The sequence below is a fragment of the Columba livia genome, chromosome 2 (assembly GCF_036013475.1).
Source record: "Columba livia isolate bColLiv1 breed racing homer chromosome 2, bColLiv1.pat.W.v2, whole genome shotgun sequence".
NCBI lineage: Eukaryota > Metazoa > Chordata > Aves > Columbiformes > Columbidae > Columba > Columba livia.
Window position 1 is genome coordinate 152,593,251 of NC_088603.1, and position 22,917 is coordinate 152,616,167.

Sequence of the window (22,917 nt, forward strand, 5' to 3'; positions counted from 1 at the left end):
TACCAAACACTTCCCAGGTTGCCAAATTATGTGCTTCACAGCTATATGATGACAATGCTTATGAGCAAATGCACTTGAAGTATCCATTGAAAAGTCTGTTCAATATGTTGGCCATTTTTTCAGCAAACTATTGATAAATAAATATTAAATCAACTGCCATAAGCTATAGCAGTGGGGAAAAAAATACAGGAAAATTTTACAAGGCTAAAAAAGAGTGTGTTTACTTCATAGGGGTCACAGGAAGTTTGGAAATTAATTTCAAATCAGCCTTTATTTTAATTTTCTCACTTTGTTTAGTTGACCAATTTTTGAAGTTTTTACAGAATCGATGTGTAGGCATTAAAAGGTTTAGTTAACATCCTATGTAGGTATAAAACACCTGTAATACAGACATCTATGTGTGAGCTAATTATTAGTCTTTCCAAGCAGTCAACAGCCAGAACTGAGTTGATTGCAAGACATGTGACCAGATCTACCAGACTCCTCCAACTGCACTGACCAGTGGCTGGCAGAGGAGCCTCCAGGGCCTTGCTCTGATGCCAACAGCTACACTGTTGACACTTCTTTTAATTCATATGACTGGCACCCCACCTCTCACAGGTGGACTAAGAACCTGTTCTCAGCAGTGCTCAGCAGCAGGCCAGCAGGAAACATTTTAAGAGAGTGACAACTATGGCATTACTGTCATAAGTCAGTCTCCAAATTCTGAAAAGCCACAGAATTCCAACAGTCGGAAACAAAAGCGGATTAACAGCAACAGATTCATATGGAAAGGATAATATTAAATTATTATTTCATTAAAAAGGTATAAAAGTAACTTACCGTTGCATGCGATATGGTAAGGATTCCATTTTTAACGGTGCACTTTCTTCTCTGCCATACTTTCCTTAACCTATAGAATAACATCAACAACAAATTCAGTATCCAGACATGATTTCAAAACACATTAATCCCATTAATGTTTTGAGAAACAAATAGATGCAGTCAAAATTTTATTTAATGCTTCATAAGAAATAACTTGGGGATTTATGACAGGTCTTAATCACCTTTTAGAGACTTTACAAAGACAACAGCTTTCTTTTAAATATCATTTCTTTTTAAATTATTGCTTGTAATGCTTTTAATATTTATTACATTCAATTCTGACCTGTGTTCAGACTTGAACACTGAAATTCTTGAGTATTGAGGCACGTGTGTTAGGAGAATGCACAATAAAAACCAGCGCAGGAACATAGCAGTAGTTCTCACTATGTATTATGTGCTCCAAGAACATACCCGTCACTCTTCTTTAAAAGATAACCTTTCTTCTCACTGCCGTATTCCTTATTCCCCTGAAGCTGATGCATACTGTATCCTCCTTGCCTGCTCTGTGAATCCTAAAAAGGGAAAACACCATTAATGCTTCCTGACACTTTCCTAACCTTTAAGCCCTTTTTAGTTTTTTCTCTTCTCTATCACAACTTCACAAAATAATTGATTAAAAGAAAGAAAAAAGAGAGAACTCCTAATGCATGTTTTACATCCATAGGAGTGTTTGGCTTTTACATCATGCGATTTTGAACTGTGTGTTCAAGATTCAATGATTCCATTAGGCACCCGAAGTACAGTGTGAATGCAAATACATATCTCAAAATAATGACTTTTTAAAATATAGAAAGGAAATATTGCATAATCTCATAATCAAAGAATAAAAGGCTATGATAAAACTTCGAAAAGTAAGGAATAGAATACAGCATGCATACACACATAAACACACATATCTCAACAAACAAAACCAAGTAGTACTAACCACTATTTTTTTAATCCAATTAAAAATATGTATACAATTTGAGGAGTTTTAGTGAATGCATTTAACTGAAATAACTTTTGGCCTGATCTAGTGAAACAATGAAGTGAGACTGATTAACTTCTTGTAAGCACATCAGAAAACAAAAAAATCCCCAAAAGTTCATTAAAACATTGACTTACTCTCCTAGACTTCGATCACGAAAGGCAAAAGCAATAGAGGAAAGAGAAAGCAAATAATTTAAAACAAGAATTATTATTTTATTTTAAAAAACATGTTCCTTGAACATAAAATTTTATAGCCCCCATATCTAGTAAAGCAATTTTTCCCCCTTTCTACCAACACAACTAGAGAGAATGCAAGAGTTATTTTTTTAGGCACACTGGTGCTTTTTCTCATCAAGTAACAAAACACCATAGTGAAATTCTGTGCAACCTTGCGTATATGACATGGGCTTCATAAAAGTAACTAAGACGACTACTGGATCAAGTTTTACTACTGTCTTCCAGTCTCATTACATGTAAATCGTCTACAAAGATGGTTACATTGTATCCTCCACCAAACTGGAGCTAATTCTGAATTTCCATTGATAAAGATCAGGCCCAAAGTTAACTTCTAATTTTTGCGAATCTACATAAAAAGGTATAATTAGGGACACACTGATATGGCTTTAAACGTAGCTGTAAAACAATTAAACAATTATCTGCAAAATATATGACAAAATCCCACCAAAAAAAAGGGAAGTTCAATCCCATTCGCATGAATACTTCATATAAAAGTGGGAAATCACGAGGTTCTCATCTCTTTTCTTTCCTTATGGCCGACATTAGGAGAGGACCTTGCTAGTCGTCCCTGTGAACTGAGGCCTAGTGACAGACTGAATCCAGCTCCAGTTGGCTGCAGAGTCCAGTCCAGGACTTTGGGTGCTGGCTCTGCAGTTGCTGAGACTTTCAAGATTGGTTTTGCATATTTTGTATTATTTTTCTCTATTCTTATTAGTAGCATTAGTAAAACATTCTTAAATTTTTCCAACTCGCTATTCTCCGTCCTTCTTTCCCCCCTGATCACCTGTTCTTAGTGAGAAGAGGGGAGAGGAAGGGGTTGAAGGGGAAAGGTGGGAAAGAGGCAGTTAACAATACATCTGCCACAGTTTTATTGTTACCCCACGATCAATTACTAAAGCACAGGTTCTTAAAACTACCACAATCCATGTATATTAAAGATTACTCCCTCCTATTTTATTCAGGGTCCTCCCAGCTGTTTTCCGTCTTGTATCAGGTATGTTACAGGAGTTCAGAGACAACTGCCTGGGTGAAGCTGGCAGCGCTGGCTGGACAGCAGGAAGGCTGTTAGTGCAACGTGTTCTCAGCAGAACATGTTGACACCATCGCAGGGAGCAGCTCATTTGTTATAAGTCAATCTTGAAACCCCATTGGAATTAGGGTCCTATTCATATTGGCATAGGAAAGAATGCAATCAGATATATTTCCTGATCCAGAGAGTCTATCAGATGAAGATTTGGGCAAATAAATCAAAACGTAAAGAAATCATTAACAAAACGGACAGAAAACATGATTGTAAAGACCATTCGACATCAAGCTGTTACATTACATGTGAACCAATAATTAATATACAAAAATAGGTCACAGAAGCTTGTATTAAAGGCCTGGTTTCCTTCCGAATTTAAGCTTCTCAGCACATAAACATCTTTCAACATACAAAATAAACACTTTATACAATTAAAATTACACTGGTGTCCCTTAAAATATTTTCCCCCAGAGCTTTAAACCGCAGTTGATTTCACAAAACCACGTAATTCTTGCACAAAGTAACAGAAACTGCTATAACAACAGGAGATGTTACATGTAACAGAGTATGAGACCATGAAAGCGCAGGAAAGGGCTCAGCTCATTGAGTACATTAGTGGTTTTTCCCGAATGGGTGCTGAAGAGTAATCTTTTCATACGTATTGTTTTAAATTCAAAAGGATCCCAAGTGCTTTCATAGCTTTAACAGCCACGCAGGAATCCGTTCAGTCACCTGTGACAGCAAGTGGCTCTGAGATGGGTGGGCAGTCTCATCTAACGGCAGCTCCAAAGAGGTGACCGGTGGCAGAATGTACAATTTGGACAGGAGTCACTCCTTTCAACTCCCTTCTCTTGCACAAAAGGTGAAACAAACTTAAAACCACAAACAACCAGGGCCTCAGTTTCATTATTTCAAACTGTTTCCCTGCCAAAGTAATTTTTGGTAAGAGTACTTTGAATTTTTACAGATCCACCAGAAAAAAATGCCATTCATTTCATGTTCAACATCTCTGTTAATCCATAAATTTTCCAACAGTGAGATTACAGTGCACTAATAAAAGGGGGATTCTTAATCACAACCTGCCAGGCCAAATGTCACAGCAATAAAGCCCAGCTTTACAAACCTAAAGAACTGGATATATATAATGATGGAGAGCTGATTGGTGAAACTCATGCTACATGGTTTCAAGTTTCACTGTCACTTTACTAATGAGTAACGAATGCTGGCGTGATGTTCCAGGATTAAAACACTGCAGAGTTTTTAAGAGAGACATTGATTTACCAAGCTCCTCAACATGTGTCAGCGTCATTATGCTCTGACTCATGTAATGCAGCAGAATCACGAGTTAAAAGTCCTCATGTTGATTTTTGAAAGAGGCACTTGGAACATCAATGTGATCAAATGGTTATTTTATCCCAAATAGTGGATTCTTTCACTATAGCAGATCTATCTCTCTCTCCCATGATCTGCCTGAATATCTGAGAATCATAATATTGCTCCTTTTTCTTATAAGATGCAATTTCATATATATACACACACAGTCCCCAGAATTTGTCTACACTGTAAACAAAGTCAGAAAAGTTGCATAGTTTATTTCACTAGTGCCCATGAAGCTACCTTATTGCAACATGCATCTATGTCTCAGAATTTTATCTATTTTTATATTTTAAATGAGGTTATTTTTCACTAAACCAATAACTTTTACTACACATCTAGGAAATAGGTAACCAAAACCCCAAACACTATCTTCCATTTAGTTATTGTACCTCAAAATACTCTGTGAGCAACTTTTGAAACTCGACTGGCACTGTATGAAGCCAGGTCTGTACAATACATGGCACTGAAGAACAACAACCCATTTGTCCTACTTTAGTTCCAGGATCTGGCTGATTACCAAGTCACTTGAACTTAACACCGGAGGCAGCAGCAAGGAGAGGAGGACGTATTTTTTTTGCTGCCCAGATAATCAGCTTGTGAAACAAAAAGACACCTGAGGAGAGAGCAGCTCTTGTTCTTCTGTGTCTTGGGAACTGATCCATGAAACACTTGATAACTTGAAGTTATTTCCAAATAGCTCTTGAAATATAATGTTCTCTGACTCTTGGGGGTGAGGATGGAAAACATGAGTTACCTTAAGGATGATTCAGGTACTAGGAGGATAAGAGATGTAAAGCACATATGGGAATGTCTGTAAGTGTTAGAGAAGAGATCCAGTAGGTCCATGTGCTCATTGGAAATGAATGGGAAAAAAACAATACCAGAGCACTGGGAGAGATGGTAGAGGATGAGATAAGGAAAAACTGAGTACTAGAAAGAGCTGGCAGGTCTTAAAATAAATTGAGATCTACTCAAAGGTGCTCTATGACATCAAATAAATTCTAAATCTATGTAGAGTGTGTTGTAAGGTTGTGTTGTCCTTCAAAGCAACGGGATTAAAGATGCAGAGAGAGGCACAGCCTTCCGGCCAAGGTTTATCTGCTGCATAATGTACATGTACACTATGAAAGCACACACAGGCAAGCATTCAAAAGAAAGAAAAAACAACAACAAAAAAACCCCACACCAGCACCACACTGTAAGGAATGACTCATTAATCATTCCTTATTAATTATGATTCCTCCTAGAATAGTTTACTAACTTTAAGTCATTTATCTATATACAGTAGCCATAAATACAGTGTACTACCTACAAAATGACATGAAAGCTCATAAAAATACTTCCTTGCCCCAGTTACTAAAGTCCTGTTTTTGAAGAAGTTCCATAAGAATTCCAGGAAAGATCAGTAAGCTTCACACCACATAAAGAAGGCTACCAAAAACTACTTTTAAGAGTATATTTAGTATTATGCATACTGACAAAAAGAATCATTGTGGCTTTTGTACAGAAAGGTTAGGTCTCAAAAATCTCCTGGAATTTTCTGAAGGAATTGGCAAGTAGATACACAGGAGAAATCAGCCTTACACAGTGTACCTGGACTTTCAATGGGCACTTAGTGTTCCTTACGAAAAGGAAGAATTACATTGCTACAGGACACAAGGAAAATTCCTCGGCTGAGCTACCAAGCTAAAAGCAGGAAACAAACAAATGAGTTTCACAGAAAGCTGTGCCAGCACATGTGGTGTCTACCACCAAACAATCTGGAAAACAGTTAGCAGTAAATGTTAAAGTTCGCTAGATTGTACTAAATTATTCAGGATACCCCAGAAATACTGACTGAAGCTTTTCAAGGACCTCATGATAATGAGTAACTTGACAATAAATGACAGGTGAAGATCAGCATAAACAAATGCAAAGTGATGCAGACGCGAAAAATAAGATAGTGTGAGTTAACTATTAACATGCAGAAACAGGATGATACGGTTATAGCTTTACAGCTAATTAAACTTTACACACCTCCTTCTTTGCACTAAACACCAGTCAAAAACAAGTCAATGTTAGTACTTACATGAAAAAAAAAAGTACAAATGATCTAGTGATGCTATCATAAATTCACAAGCACTTCCATCTTGAGTAGTGTAGAGAGATTTAAAAGTTCAAAACAAATAAAAGGAAGATTTTTCTAATCAACATGTAGCAATGGTGGGAAAGACACAGCCGTAACAGACGCTGGTACTTCACACTGCCTCACAAAGCAACAGCACAGATTCAAAGGAAGGAAAACCATAGGGTGGTGGAGAGACTGCAAAGACAGCCAAGCTACTGATGGGAGAACATCCTCAGGAAGTATCGGTGTTTATTGTCCTGTATTTTACTCTAAACATCCACAATTGATTGCTGTTGGAAACTTGGCTGACTCAGTATATCCGATTGTAAATTATATTCTTATGTATATTTGGTATTAGCGATACTGCCCAATCATATACGTGGATGATCATATCTACGCAGCAGAATGGCATCTAATGTTTATTTATAGTAAGTCATATTTAACAATAAGTACTTAATAAACTGAGTAGACATCTAGCAGATACCAATGATTTATTTACCCAAGAGAAAACTGAACAGAGGGTAAATTAACTATTCCTAAAGGAAAGCTACTCCCTCCCTTCGACCGTCCAACCCACTCAGCTTCACCACAGGATATTCAGTATTTCTGACTTGCAACCACTGTGATTTGGAAGAAGTCACAATATTATCTCAGGTAAAAGCTGTGACATATATCATATCCCATCTCCTAGCTCAAGGAGTATTCCAGAACATCCTGCAGCGGACATTACATTTTCCTCTTTGCTTCTGATTCCAGTGTACTTGATGATGCATTTTTCTTTTTAACTGCCCTGTTTCAGCCACTTCTGATTAACACAAACATTTTCTTCCTGATGATACAACACTAGCAAAAAGGGGTTGGGAAGGATAACATCATTACAAGATCCACACGGGTTAGCAGATGAATAGTAATATGGAAACCATAACGACAAGCCTCCAGTTCTCATTCAGGATTACTCGGATCACTAGCTCAGGAAAATCCTGAACACAATCCAGCTGGAGGGTGGCAGGACATAAGAAAGAAGCGTGTCTCACATCTCTTGGTACTTTTTCCTAAACACTCATTCTTTATCATTGGTCTAGATGAAGCACTTATCTGATTCACTACTACTGTTCTTATAGTACATTAAAAAATAATAATAAAAAATTTGAATTACACACAAAAAAGGAATAATTTCTTTTCATATATGAAGTGGAAACAGAAAATTAATCTAAACCTGATGTTTGTTGATATGTAGTTGAACATTCTACATACTAATTTTATAATAATGTTCGAAGTCCAGCTCTTCTGAACCAGTAATTACAAAAACTGAACATCAATTAAACCAATTCATAAATTCACTTTATCTCTGAGAATAACATCTAAATTATTTACCTCCTTCTGATCAAGCTGTAGAGAAGATTTTATCAAATCACGAAGAGCAGTGAGTTGTTTCTTTTCTTCATCTTGTGTCTGCTTTATCTATGGAAAGAAATTGCCTTTATATGCTTTCTGGATGCAACTTTAAGTTTTTATGCATTGCAATATAACATTTCAGATGTCCCAAACAACCAGATCAACTATTCTGTGTTTCTGTAATATCTGAGTTTATTTTCATGGACTAGTCCATTGTTACATGTTCACCTTCTATGCATGCATTACTTGAAAAGCAAGCTAAAATAACGTACAACTCAGTATGCTCTGTTCTGTTACGGTTTAACGGTTCATTATATCTAATTCAATTAAATTAGTCTCTGAAATACTAATTAAATAACTCCAATAAGGTTGACAGATGACTTAAGGAATGAAAATACAGCTTAATTTAGTGACAAACTACAACAGCAAAAGGGATTATTGTCATTCTGATTATAGAATACAAAAGCACTTGGGTGACAAGTGAGCTTCGATTCCACTTTATTACTTGCCTTCAATGAACATTGCAAGTTAATTCACTTAAAAACTGTGGTGCTATCATCAGTTTGCTTTTGAAAAAAATGAAAGTGGTAACTATATTTAGTATTAATAATGTAATCTGATTCAAAAATCCCCCCTTTGAATTAGTTCTATTTCAGTGCAACATTACATGTAGTAGAATGAAAGCTACTTTTCCTAATAACTGGAAAAACAGAATAAAAAGTTTAAACAGTCAAGGCATTTTTCCTCAGTCTAGTTATATTCAAAGTTTCAAAGAACACACTTTCTGTTTATAAGGTACAAATGTAACACTCTTGTAGTCATATCTAATATGTATTCATATAAACAAAATATTTCCATTTTCAGAAATAAAACTATTTATAAGTAAACTTACATTATATAAGTCAGCAGCCAGCTTCTCGATATATTGTTTAAGTTTATCAGCTGTTTTCAAGCCATCTTGGAAGAAACTATAATGAAAAATACCTGTGATTTATCAGGAATATATATAATTCATTACATGTGGAGAAAAACAGCAAAATCAATGAAACATACCCAGCTCTTCCCAGATTCAGAAACAAACAAAACCAAAACAACCAACCAAAAATGCAACAATAAAAAACTTCCTACTAGTTTTAAAGTATGATATTTTTCAATAGAGGAGAAATACCATTGTGACTTTAACAAGTACCAAATTAGAGAGAATACAGCTTGGCTTATTTTTATCAGTTAGTCATCATGTTTCCCCTTAGTTTCTATAACTTTTTTCCTACATTTAACTTAAGTAAAGTTCCTGTATGTTTGCCTCTGTGGTTCTGCTGTGGTTCGGTCATATCTTACCAGTTTCACCTCAAGGAATTTCAAAGAAATCTCTGGTTTTCACAACAGTTTCCAAATTTACATAAACAACTAAAAACTATTAAATAAAACCAACAAGATAGTTCTAGAACTACATTCTAGACCTATGCCTCAGGAATTAAAATGTGGTTTGTCCACAACATGGAAGGTTTTCCCTTGGCCTCTTTCTCCATCACTCCCCTGCCCCACTCATTCATTTCATAGTCCCTGGTGAACAACTGCAGCCTAAGAAAATGAAGTTGCACACATCTGGCAGCAACAGTTATGATACAAATTCCTGATGTAACCAAACCAAATTCAAAACAAAGGGAAACAAACACTTGTGCGAAAAAGAAAATCATAACTAAAGCTTAAAAGCATTGCACTTACTTGCATTGTGCATGATAATACTTAATAAGGTTCTGCAGAAGGTCCACACCTTTTTTTGTCTTGATTTCATTAACCTTAATGAGATACTGTACAGACAAAGAAAAACGTGTTGATAATCGTGCCACACAATCTTCAACAGTTTTCAATCAATAAAACATCATTTGTTCAATTAATTATCTCTCTGTTTAACCTGGGTGCTGACCCATAAGCTACTAGACCTCCACAGTTAATCAATATATGAAACAGATAACAGTTTATTTGGCCATTCGTAAAAAATGTAAAACACCCCATAACATAAAACAAATTCAGGAAAAAGTCTCCTCTTTCACAATTGTCTGAAGATGCTACTGCAGTAGTTACTGAAATATCCTAAAAAATATAAATACTATGCAATTTAAAGTAAGCATCTCTAAAATGTAAAGAGAACTACTAATAAAAAAAGCAGTTTTACAGAACATGTATCACTAACTTATCATTATTAGAAATTTCAGAAAGCACACTGGAAGACAGAGAAACAATATTTCCTGAACAGCTCAAGCATAAACCTGAAAAAATAAGAAATAATTTGATAGCATATTTTCAGCTTGAGAACCTTGGCACAGTAATCTAAAACCAAGGAAAAGTAATAAAATATAAGGATGCCGAGTTTTAGAGAGTTGCTAAAATAACTACCTTTACATTGCTGTACTACGTGACACTGAAGTATCTTCCTCCCTCCACCCTCATCAAATGACAAAGTAGGTTTCACCACCGTTAAGTGAGGCCCACAAGGTACTTTTAAGTTACAGTGTCATAATGAAAAGCTGAAACTTGTTTCTTACTTCACACATCTGTAGCTGAAAGAGCCGCCTCTCCTTCTCCATCTCCTCTGCTATCTCAGCTCCTGTTATTTCAGTTCTTATCATCCCATGCTGTTTTGCATGTTCTCTCTTTTCCTTTTCAATTTTTGTACTGAAATTTTAATTAGAAAACATTTTTGAGAATTTCTTCTATTACCATGTGACTTAAGCTATGATGTGATCTAGTATTATACTGAAAAAAAATATCAATAATTAATAAGCCATTCTGAATATGAGTTTTTCTGTGATACTAGAACCTATATATGTTTTTAAGTTTCTGGATCCCTAACATTCTGTGAAGTCTGTGAAATCTGTGAAGTAATGAAGCCATGCAGCTGCTCTTCCTCATGTTAATTCTTTTCTCTAGTTTGTATGCTACTTGGGGAAAAAATTTTAAAATCCCATTCTTTCTGTATCAGGCGCTCCATTGTCTCCATCTCTATATACTGTGCTGCAAGCGTATGGGGAAGAAACTACTGACTTGGAATGAAAATGGCAGAATATCTTAATCATGTATTTTTCATGCTCATAAGACCGGAATTGAGGAAAACAATAAGACAGCACATGATGTTTAACACCTACACTAAATGATACGACTTTCAGTCATTTAATTTTTACCGAGGGGAGAAGAAAAAGAAAAAAAAAAGGAGGAAAATACTTACAATTTGGTTTCATAATCCTTCCAGGCTTTGTCAAAAGGCTTTTTGAGGTCCTTAGGAAACAAAAAAAAAATGCTTAGAACATTTGTAAAGCTTTCTCTGTATAGTTATTCAGTTACAAACAACAACTTTTCAGACAGCAGTTAGAAAAAATACTATTTTTGAATCTTGTAAAGTGTTCCTTTCCTGTGCACCTCAAGACAGGAATTTACAATGAAATTCTAAAGAAGCATCAAGAGTCACACCAATTCTGAATTTTGCTTTGGACAACAAACAGAATCTTAATTGATGCCAACATGAGAAACAATTTCATGGGTGGATGGAAAACAGACACAGGATGGATGAACCTGAAAACACTTCCCAAGATAAAAAGCTAGTTTTTAACACTTACCCCTTTAACACCTTTTAAGTCTCCTTTTAAGAGAGAATCCAAAGTGAAAATAACATTGTGGCTTAAACCCTGGAGCTAAAAAGAAAAACATTATACTGTTAAAATTCAAAAAGATTCATTATTGTTTTATCAAACTACTTCACTAAAGAAGTTGCAATCACCTGAAAAATTCTAAATTAATAGCAAAGTCAAGTCTGGGAAAAATTAATAAACATTCACTAGCATCAGACATAGAAGCATTGTAATTAATCTTTATTTATATGGAGTGATATAAACCCAGAATTTTAAAAATAGCATATAAGCAAAGTTCTGAAAGCACCTCAAGGTAATCTTCAGTCTCTTGAAGCAACCATTTGAATGTTGCTTAATTATTCAGGAAGCAAATCAGTTTTGGGAACAAATGTTCCTTACAGCCTCCTGAGCAGGAAGCAAGGACCTGCTGTGCCACTGGCAGGTACCACACAAGGCACTTGCTAATTCAACCACCAACAAAAGCAGCAACAAGAGTCACCAGATCTTTGATTATTGTTCCTTTTCTTGTCACAGAATCACAGAATGGTTGAGGTTTGAAGGGACCTCTGGAGACCATCTAGTCCAACTCACCTGCTAAAGCAGGTTCACCAGAGCAGATCACACAGGAATGTGTCCAGGTGGGTTGGAATGTCTCCAGAGAAGGAGACTCCACAACCTCTCTGGGCAGCCTGTTCCAGGCTCTGGCACCTCACAGCAAAGAGGTTTCTCCCCATGTTCAGATAGAACCTCCTGTGCTTCAGTCTGTGCCCGTTGCCCCTCATCCTGTCATTGGGCACCACTGAAAAGGGTCTGGTCCATCCTCTTGACATCCACCCTTGAGATATTTATAAACATTGATGAGATCCCCTCTCAGCTTCCTCTCCAGGCTGAACAGACCCAGCTCTCTCAGTCTCTCCTCATAAGAAAGATGCTCCAGAGCCCTAAACATCTTTGTAGACCTCTGCTGGGCTCCCTCCAGTAATTCCTTGTCCTTCTTAAACTGGGGAGCCCAAAACTGGACACAGTACTCCAGGTGCAGCCTCACCAGGGCAGAGTAGAGGGGAAGGAACAGCCTTCCTCAACCTGCTTGTCACACTCTTCCTAATGCACCCCAGATACCATTGGCCTTCTGGGCCACAGGGCATATTGTTGACTCATGGTCAACATGCTGTCAACCAAACTCCCAGATCCTTCCATGCAGTGCTGCTTTCCAGCACGTCCATTCCTACCCTGTGCTGGTGCCTGGGGTTATTCCTCCCCAGGTGCAGGACCCTGCACTTGCCCTGGTTAAACTTTACCAGGTTCTTCTCTGCCCAGCCCTCCAGCCTGTCCAGGTCTTGCTGGATGTCAGCACAGCCTCTGGTGTGTCAGCCCTTCCTCCTGGTTTGGTATCATCAGCAAACTTGCAGAGGGTGCACTCAGTCTCTTCATCCAGGTCATTGATGAACAGGTTGAACAGGACTGGACCTGACAGTGACCCCTGGGGACTCCACTAACTACAGGCCTCCAACCAGACTCTGCACTGTTGATCACACATGGAAACCTGACATCTGCTAAAATGAGACTTGAAATCTCACCCTGTTACAACCGTGTCTGGTTGATTACACGTTGAGTGGAAATGACCCATTTGTGTTTGTCAGTCTGAGGGCAGAAAAACCTCCTGCTGTGACCCTCTCTGAACATGTACAGCGTGTACTGTTCCTGAAGAGCCATGATCATAGGAAAGTGGATCAATATTACCCCAGGGTCGTGAAAAGTCTGTCACATCTCTTCCGCTCCCTTCACATCTCAGAATACTCCATGAATTTTTCAGTTCTTTGTTAAGGAAGGATGGGGAGAAAGATGGGAAAGCTACAAAACAGCGTAACCTCTGCTTGTTAACCAAAAGAGTAAGGGTGTTACATCAGTGGTTTTAATCTGTCACATACACGGCCCAGCTCCTCTCTCATATAAGGTCTCTTCAGCATATTTTTGTCCCTTAAACTGATTTTTAAGAGGTTTTTGTGAAACAGGCAAGCCATACAGCTACAACTATCAAAATAATCACTCAAGCTGGTTCTCCAGGTAGAACGTTCCATGTGCAAACTCCTCATCTATTCAAAAAACATGTATAAAAAATTTCATATTGCATTTAATCAAAAGTGACATTATGCAATTTAAAATACATGCACATAAAAGAATTCAAAGCAATCTCACTCTTGTATTATGGTTTATTTCTTTCACAGGAGTAAAATAAAGTTGCCATGAAACAAGGCATGACCCACATGCATTCGCTGCTGTTTTAAGAGCCAGGGCCTCTTACCAATCCACAAGCAACTTCTACCATGTCATTAGTTACAAGAACTACATCCACTATATGTAAAACAGTGAATCTAATGAATCACACTATCAGCCCTTCACTGAAGAGAAAAACAAAAAACCCAGACTTGCTTCATTCTCCAAATAAGCTCCCTAGAGATTCCTGCCAAACCCGGCCCTGCACGCTCGAGCGTGGTGCAGACACCCGTTGTTCTAACGAAGACAGAAAGCACTTCTTGAACTCCATGTGCATCACCCTCTGGAAAGCACTGAGGTCCCAGCAGGGCAGAGGGGAAAGAGGAGCTTTTGAGCACTGGTTATTATATAGTTACTTAATTACCACCTAACAGCTCATCAGCCACCACTCCAGTTTTGTTCCTTTGTGAGAGCTTGCAGATATCACAAATTATTATTATTACTATGAGATGGATTCAAATTCAGAAAACACGACACACACTTGTATGTTCACATTCAAGGCATATTGAGAACTGTTTTGTATGCCCAGTTCTGGGCCCCTCAGTTCCAGAAGGACAGGGAACTGCTGGAGAGGGTCCAGTGCAGGGCAATGAAGATGATGAAGGGAGTGGAGCATCTCCCTTATGAGGAAAGGCTGAGGGAGCTGGGGCTCTGGAGCTTGGAGAAGAGGAGACTGAGGGGTGACCTCATTAATGTTTACAGATATATAAAGGGTGAGTGTCAGGAGGATGGAGCCAGACCCTTCCCGGTGACAACCAAGGATAGGACAAGGGGTAATGGGTACAAACTGGAACACAAGAGATTCCACTTAAATATAAGAAACTTCTCAGTGAGGGTGACAGACACTGGAACAGGCTGCCCAGGGGGGTTGTGGAGTCTCCTTCTCTGCAGACATTCAAAACCTGCCTGGACACCTTCCTGTGTAACCTCATCTGGGTGTTCCTGCTCCGGCAGGGGGATTGGACTGGATGAGCTTTCAAGGTCCCTTCCAATCCCTGACATTCTGTGATTTTACATTTTTAAAATTCACAAACATCTTATCTTCAAAAAGCGTTCACGGCAAGGTGAAGGCCACGGGAACACCTTGAGCTGCCGCCTCAGACAATGACACAACCACAGAGCAAAGCTCTTCATGGCTTAGAAGATCAAGATCTGAGAAGGGATTTTCTCCATAATTGGAACTACAAAATTAATGCTCAAATATCAATTTTGGATGAAGCAAATAGCAACGTCATCACTTTCAGTGATTAAAAACCAAAGAAACATTTTTCTTTATCTGTCTTCACTAAACAAGTTCATAGCAGAAAATCTAAGCTTTGTTTTGATTTAAAGAGCTAAGATTTGTTTTTCTTTCTTCTTGTCTCCAACATTTGCATGTGAACCCCACACATTATTATTTCATAACAGAAATAAAGGAGCCAGGGAATTTGCAGAGGATTGTGCCTTTTTGCAATTTGTCCTCTGTTGGCTTTTTATCTCAATATATCATAACTAGCAACTCCTTAGTAATGTCAATATTGTTGGAGAAGGAAAAGAATTATGAGCATTAAGCCAACACTTGATTAAGGTAATTTATCAATACACAGATTACAGAAAATGCATTATTGTTTTCATTCTCAAACATTTTAATCAGTTTCCACTTAGCAACCTTAACTGAAGTTCATATCTCAAATGTGAATTTTGAGGGAAAAAAAAATATTCAAAAAATTTTAATCCCAGTCTAGTTTGTAAAAACAGAGAGAAGACAAATTTCTGCAATCTGGAGGGATATGGCAGACTTCAAGTATTTATCAGGGCAGGGTATGAACAGCTGCACATTATTGTAGCTCTGTAGCTTTTTTTCATTTCTCCAAGCGTACCCATTAAGGAAAACCAATTCAAGCCATTAATACTTGGCTTGAAAACACTGAACAGTAGCCAGTTAGTATGTCAGCTAGGGGAAAAGAAAAGATAAAGCAATCAAAACAAAACACCACCCACAAAAACCAACACTGCCACCATCCCCCCAAAATAGCAGTGTATTGCTCCAATATGGTAAGTTTTTGGAATAATTTATTACATAGTTGAAGACTTGATAAAACAGAAGCCTAAATGAATTGGAAACATGTCTGAAAACACAGCAGAACAGTCTCATATCTAAAGCAAAATTAAGGCAAAAAAACTGAACAGATGGAAATACATATGATAATTTGGGGAAGAGGGACATGAGCAGAAGACAATTTGCCCACAAAGATTAGCTGAGGACTTTTAAAGGAAAGGGAGGTGGGAAAACAACAGGCTTTAAACATTTGGAAAGAGCCAAACACACTGCAAAATTTCAAAAAGCCAAGTAATCTGCAAGTGCTCGAAATGTTCTTCTAAAAACACATCTAGACCAATTTAAAGATATCAACACTCTCATAAATCACATGCACAGGTCTCCATACAGCTTTCTAATGCACTGTTATAGTGAATTACTGCATAAAGAATGAAGCCTGGAACAGGAAAGGAGGCAGGAGAAGCCATAAGCAGAGAAACTGATTCTGGTAGAACACTCAGAGATCACCAAAAATGTGTTGATAATGGTTTATCACAATGCAACTGCATTTAAACAATGTTACGGAAGTGGTAATTAATTGCGTGTCATTCCTATAAAATAATCTTGAAAACAAACAAAAAAATGCCCAAACACTCTGAGATGAGATATTTAAATGCTTTAATTTTTAGATGTTATATTTAGAGATAACATCAGTTTATAGTAAAATTTGCATAGCGACTTATCTGGTTTTGTTAAAATGACTAATGGATTATACTTTTATTGTTGACCTTATGTCCAGAATAATAATTTCACAATGATGGTTTCCAAGAGTTGTACATGTAAAACAAGGTGCTGGCTTTACTCCATAGTAAGTGATGACAGCAACTACATGAAGACGACTCTCAAAGTCATCATTCTATAATTCCTTCACACAGAAGAAAATAAATTATCCTGTACCATCCTCATGAAATATGCATAATATCACAACTCATAGGAAAACATTTAATGAATCATAATTATAAGTTCAAAAGATTTAAATTAAAATAGATTTAAATTTTTGAAGTATTTTTTGTTGCACACTGTGTAGGTCTATTCCTTATTTGGCCTTTATGTACTTAAAGACCGTTAATTATTTTATTGTACATTTATGAAATAAAGCAGTAACAATCTGCTGTATGTTACAAAAAGCCTATTAGCTTGCCATTCATCTTAATACCTACTGTCATTTTTTTTCAATTAATTTTATTAACATAAGCCTCAGCACCTATTATGGGGCTCTACCAGTGACATTATAGAGTCCTCCTCTCAACTGCTTTTTCACTCTACCTTCTATTTCAATATTATGAAAATAATTCTCTTTCGCTATAATTGTATTAATCAGAATGATGCTTAAGAACAACAGTGGGTCAAAAAGGCAGAAATATCTATCTTGGAGAGAAGAAAGGTGAAAAAGTATTGTTTTTAAAATGCCAAGGCATTTATAAAATAAGCTTATTGTCTATTAGAAACTGCTGAATGATGTAAATTAGGGAATAACCTACTTTAAATCCTGCCAACAAGAATTTAGATAGATAATGCTTCATAGTCTAGCTGTAATAGTATGATGCTGTTTTGAATGAGTGTGGCTTCTTTAGTTAAGAGATTTTCCTCTTGAACAGCAATACATTAAATTAATAAATAATCCTTGTTTACCCGTTGAAATAAGTTCAAAATGTCTGGGAAAGCCCTGCGGGAAATGATGTGGTCCAGAGAGCTTCTAACAAACCTGTATTCCAATCCCAAACTGCTCTTTAGCACATATTTCAAAACACCTTTTTTCAATTGTGTGCAAATGTAAGATTAAAGGAGGACAAAATAACACAGAATGACTGGATAGGCTGGATATTAGAAAGCAATTCTTTCCAGAGAGAGTGGTCAGGCATTGGAATGGCTGCCCAGGGAGGTGCTGGACTCGCCGTCCCTGGAGGTTTTTAAACTGAGATTGGACACGGCACTTAGTGCCATGATCTAGTAAACGGACTAGAGTTGGACCAAGGGTTGGACTCGACGATCTCTGAGGTCTTTTCCAACCCAGTCAATTCTGTGATTCTGTGTGACACAAGTCTTCCCAGAGGAAAGCAGGTTCCTCACGTACCTACTGGTCTTTAGAACTGCCGACATTGGAACAAAGGATGATCTGGGTAATAGGCTGGAACAAAGCTCTTAAAGACTTCGTTAGGGTAGGTGTGATCATCCATAGATGAGTAAGTAAGTGATGAAGAAGAGGTAAAACTCAGCAGAAATGAGCACAAGCGTGAGAGGTCAGATCTGACACCCTGTTCAGAGTGTTGTAGGGGCCTGCGCAGTCCGAGATGTTTCAGCGAATTTACTACTGAGAGAATGAAATTAAAGACTGACATCTACACTGAAAAAACTAAAGTAATGCATAAGGAGAAAAATAAAGCATACAGAATCATGCTTACAGAATGACAATCATACAGAAAAATGTCTCAAGTAAAGAAATACCTTGAAGTTAGAACATGGAATCCCTTAAGAACATCAGGCTCAATGCTCAGTAATCATAAAGCAATTGGGGAATAAGAAATAGAACCATCCCCTCCATTTCCAAAACTGGTACAATAGTATTAAGAGAAGATACAGAAATTACCAAAAAGAACAATACAAATTATGGATTCACTGAGACTCAGCTTGAAAAGTAACAGAAGAAGGGAAAGGAAGAACAACAGCTATCTGTAAATTCCTGTGAAAAATCGGGAAATTCTTATATTTCTTGTAAGATATAAGAATCAAGGAACAATGAATGAAAGGATCAAGTAAAACAAAATAGAAATGACATTCCAGAGAGCAGTTTGTTTTAGTGTGCTGGAACAATCCACCATGTTCTGTGCGAAGCAAAGCATACATTTCAAGAAATCCTTAGACAAATTCATGGAAGTAACACCTACAAGGACTACGAAGCAGAAGGTACCACCTGCAGGCAGCTCCAGTGTCTCTGAGCTGAAGATGGTTTTCATGACCAGAGCCCAGAGGTTACCTCACACGTTTGCTCTCTTTCTACACTATTCCCTAAGGATTCACTCTTGGGCAACTGGCAGAGCCTGGGCACTGGCTACAGGGACTTCGGATGTGACCTGAAGGAGCTCTGCTCATCCTGGGCACTACAGGAAAGAAAGCCTCTAACATTGCTTGTACTTTACACGCTACAAAGTATAGAGATAATTCCTATAAGAAGAACGTAACCTAATAACCATAAGAACAACATAAAACTGAAGCTACCACTTTCTGAATACAGCAGCTATCAAACCCAGGAAACATGATTTCATATAAAATGAGGCTTTATTACTTCAGCATTCAAAGATATGTGCTATGACTACAGTTTTATTATCCAGCTTTCAGCACTAAAAGACCTCAGACGAACTTTAGATGAGACAAACCTTTAAACCACCCTCATAAACCTACTATTTAAGCAATGGATGCTTTGTATACCATAGGGAGAATGGTCTATTAACGCCATTTCAGCATGTTTCCCAAATTGTCATCTTTTTTCCAAGAAATGAACATTTCTCTTTTTGAGACGAGACCAAAAGGCCATAACTAACAGTATTGGGTTTTTAACTGGAAAGACTTCAAGTCAGGGAATGATTATAATTAAGTTCTATAAGAAGAGCTCTATAACACCCTGAATCACTTGAGAATGATGCCTCAAGTGGTGTCTCAACATTTCTATTTTTCTTCTTAACTGCCAATTAACAATCAAACACAGCAAGTGTATAATAACACCCTTTAGAGACAATCTCTGCAGATACAATTGTGTTCGTTTTTGAAAAAAAAATGAAAGCATCTCTCAAATTATCATCAGTCATCAGGATCATGAAGTTGTTGTATTGTACTTTACCTTGGGAAAAGCAAAACACTAAAAGTCTGTAACTCACCAGGTTCTTCAGCAGTGTTGATAATTCTTTAGTAAGCGTGGAAAATTTTACAAAAGCTGTGCCAAGATCTGGATTATCTCGACTTAAAAAATTACTTCCAAATTTATCTAGTACTTGTGCATAGTTTTCTTCGTTTTGAACATGATCTGCAAAAAAATAAGTCAGAAATTTTTTTTCTTGTAGACAGTCTATCATTTTAAGCTTATGTATGGCAATATTGACAAACCAACCGCGGAACAATAAGTTCAAATAAGCCACATTTACTGAAAACTCCAATATATTGAAAAGAGCTATTTAGCAAGACATACATATGCTTCTTTAAAATCAGTGACTTGAATTTGTAATACATGAATGAAAGAAACTAGTTATCAATAAAGTAATAAGATCAATAAAATATCAATACAACAACATAAGTACACGTGCTTATCTTGTAATAACAGTAATTTATAATTGTCTACTGTAACGCAAACTTTTTTTTACTGTAATGTAGGACACTTTTGCAAAACAAATAGACTCAATAGTATCAGATATAAAATTAAGGAGACCAAGTCTGAACCTGAGTGTAAGTTTAAAAGAAGAACCACGACTTACAGACAAAGAACCTCTTTTCACCTGCTTTGTAGAACTGAGTTACCCTACAGAATGGAATGTATATTGGTATGTAGCCAAAGATTTGTTTCAATACATTTAAAAGCAAATTGGACATACAGAGAAGTCAGAAGCAAAAGGATTAAATTGAAGCCAGTGAGTAAAATCCTTAACTCAAGGATGAAGGAAATTCTGCATTGCAGATCATTGTGCCCAAAATGTTTTTCCTGCTTCTATTACTCTCCTTTCTGGCATCTGTTTGCCTTTTTTGTGTTGTCACTTCCATTTTAGCATCTTGAAATAGAAAATTTGCCACTACAGCCCTTTGGGACACACTTTATTACCTCCATCTCTCTTACAGGAATACTGTTGGTATTAATTAAATCAACATTTCACTCTAACGAGTGTCCTAGTCTTACAATGTTCTTTTTCTGTAAGCCACAAACACGAAACCACAGAGCTATTCCAATTAGAATAAATTCTGTGCAATGAAAGGGTGGGGAAAACGAGAGAATAGCTGTCAATATGCACCGTGTTTTTCCCCTAAAAACCTGCACCTTTTACATCCTTCCAGTTGTCATATTGCCTGAGAGCATTTGAATTACAAAGGGTGAGGGGGATGACACTGAAAAGAAGGGGAAAAAAACCCAAACACACACACAAAAGAAATCACAATGCCTATTTACCAAAACCAAACCCCAAACTTCACACACCAGACAAGTTACATTCTAACAATCAGACATCAACACTGAGGTTTTTAAAACACCAAATATTTAATCCTATGTTAACAGGATGTTTTTAATAAGAGTAAAACTGTTCTTAAACAATACCGCTTTAATCAAGTAGCTTAGTATTAAAACCAAGGAAACCATTCTTTAATAATAAAACACGCATTTTGTTTTGATGTAACAGCTGTTGCATAAACATACACAGAAGATTTTATCTAAGAAGGAGCTTTGGCTTATGCAGTCCTGAGCTAATAAAGCTCAAAGGTATCCTATTGTTCTGAAGGAAAAGGAAAAATAATGGAACAAGGTCAGAAAGAAATCTGCTACATCACGGAACACCTGCCAGTGAAGCTCTTCTAACCCCACTATATCTCCCAGCATTTTGATTTTAAGTGCTTTGTAGTTTCATAGAGCGTTTTCAAAAATAATTTTGTAAAGAGATTGAAAGCATGCTGAGTTCCCTTTATCTGGGAAAAGGCAAAAGAAATTCCGAGTCAGACAGAGGGAAGAGATCATTGTCCGAGAACAACACAGAGGAAATTCTCAAGAATCCCAGATCACAAATCACCCAAGTCTAGATATGAGGCTTTCATTATGATGTAAAAGGAATACTTCTGTAATTACCACATATATACACCCAAAATTCAAGTAGCGTGTAAAAATAATAATTTTTCAATTTTTACATAAGTATCAACATCAGTCTTTTAAATGGAGAAGAAACAATTTGTGTTGAAGAGGTGAGGAAGTTCCCTACTTGACCTTAAAGGCACACAGATGAAAAATTAAGCCTGCAACCTATGCCAAAATGCAACACATGAATACCAACATGCTTGCAGCAAACAACATGCTTTATTCTCCCTGTAGGTGCCTCAGAAACACCAAAATGACTTCCCAGTGTCCTAATAGAATTTCCTTTGCATCAAGAAAGCTACACTGTGCATGACTTGATGTTTACTTCCTTAGACACCAGTACTGTAGGAAGCACTTTAATAACCCTAGAGAAAGGGACATGAACACTGACAGCAGCACATACAAAGTACAACATTTGCCTTCTAGAACTGGCTTTTGTCTTCTCAGCATTGTAAACAAAGCTCAGTACTGCAATGAGAACACAACAGCTTCCCTAGACACATTCTCCTTCTTCGGCAGCTCCCTGAGAGGTACCAGAGTCACGGACAACAGAGGATGGATGGGCTCTGTACCCTCCTCCAAAGGGGCCATGGGCAGCAAAAAGGGCTCCAGTAACCAGCCCCTCTCTGACAGGATCTGGCAGAACAGCCAGGACATGAGCCAGAGACAAGAACGTCACTATAGAATGGCAGATGTATTATAAACCAACATACTGGATTGCACACAGCAGTATTTTCTGAGCTGAAAGATGCGCATTTTCTCTGCAAACCACACCTTCAACCATCTTCAACACAAAGCACAGAATTTACCTTCATTTTGAGAAAACCCTGCTAGGTTGTTTTCTCCTGTCTCACAACACAGCAACGCTGTGGTATCCCTTACTTCTGCACTATAATGTGTGTATTTGGAATTATTTTTAAGAGGAAATAATAGAAAAAGTCTGAATCACAGAATGTCCTGAGTTGAAAGGGACCCACCAGGATCATCAAGTCCAACTCCTGCCCCTGCATATGACAACCTCACAGTTCACACCACGTGTCTGAGGGTGTTGTCCAGTCTCTTCTTGAACACTGTCAGGTTGAGGCTGTGACACCACCCTGAGGAGCCTGTTCCAGTGTCCAGCACCCTCTGCGTGAAGAACCTTTTCCT

General features: G+C 37.4%; 1 protein-coding gene across 5 annotated transcripts in view; it reads right to left on the bottom strand.

Moving 5' to 3' along the window:
- The window catches only part of ASAP1 (ArfGAP with SH3 domain, ankyrin repeat and PH domain 1), a 156,765-nt gene that overhangs the window by 47,679 nt on the left and 86,169 nt on the right, over positions 1 to 22,917 (bottom strand). For 4 of the 5 annotated variants that reach the window (XM_065054401.1, XM_065054398.1, XM_065054400.1 and 1 more), the window contains 9 exons: positions 19,823 to 19,968; positions 11,588 to 11,662; positions 11,200 to 11,249; positions 10,520 to 10,649; positions 9,699 to 9,784; positions 8,866 to 8,941; positions 7,953 to 8,039; positions 1,276 to 1,376; positions 823 to 892 (listed from right to left, as the gene is read on the bottom strand). In XM_065054401.1, coding sequence (XP_064910473.1) covers positions 823 to 892; positions 1,276 to 1,376; positions 7,953 to 8,039; positions 8,866 to 8,941; positions 9,699 to 9,784; positions 10,520 to 10,649; positions 11,200 to 11,249; positions 11,588 to 11,662; positions 19,823 to 19,968 — 821 coding nt within the window. The remainder of the gene's footprint in view (positions 1 to 822; positions 893 to 1,275; positions 1,377 to 7,952; positions 8,040 to 8,865; positions 8,942 to 9,698; positions 9,785 to 10,519; positions 10,650 to 11,199; positions 11,250 to 11,587; positions 11,663 to 19,822; positions 19,969 to 22,917) is intronic. The other variant, XM_065054402.1, reaches the window with a different exon arrangement.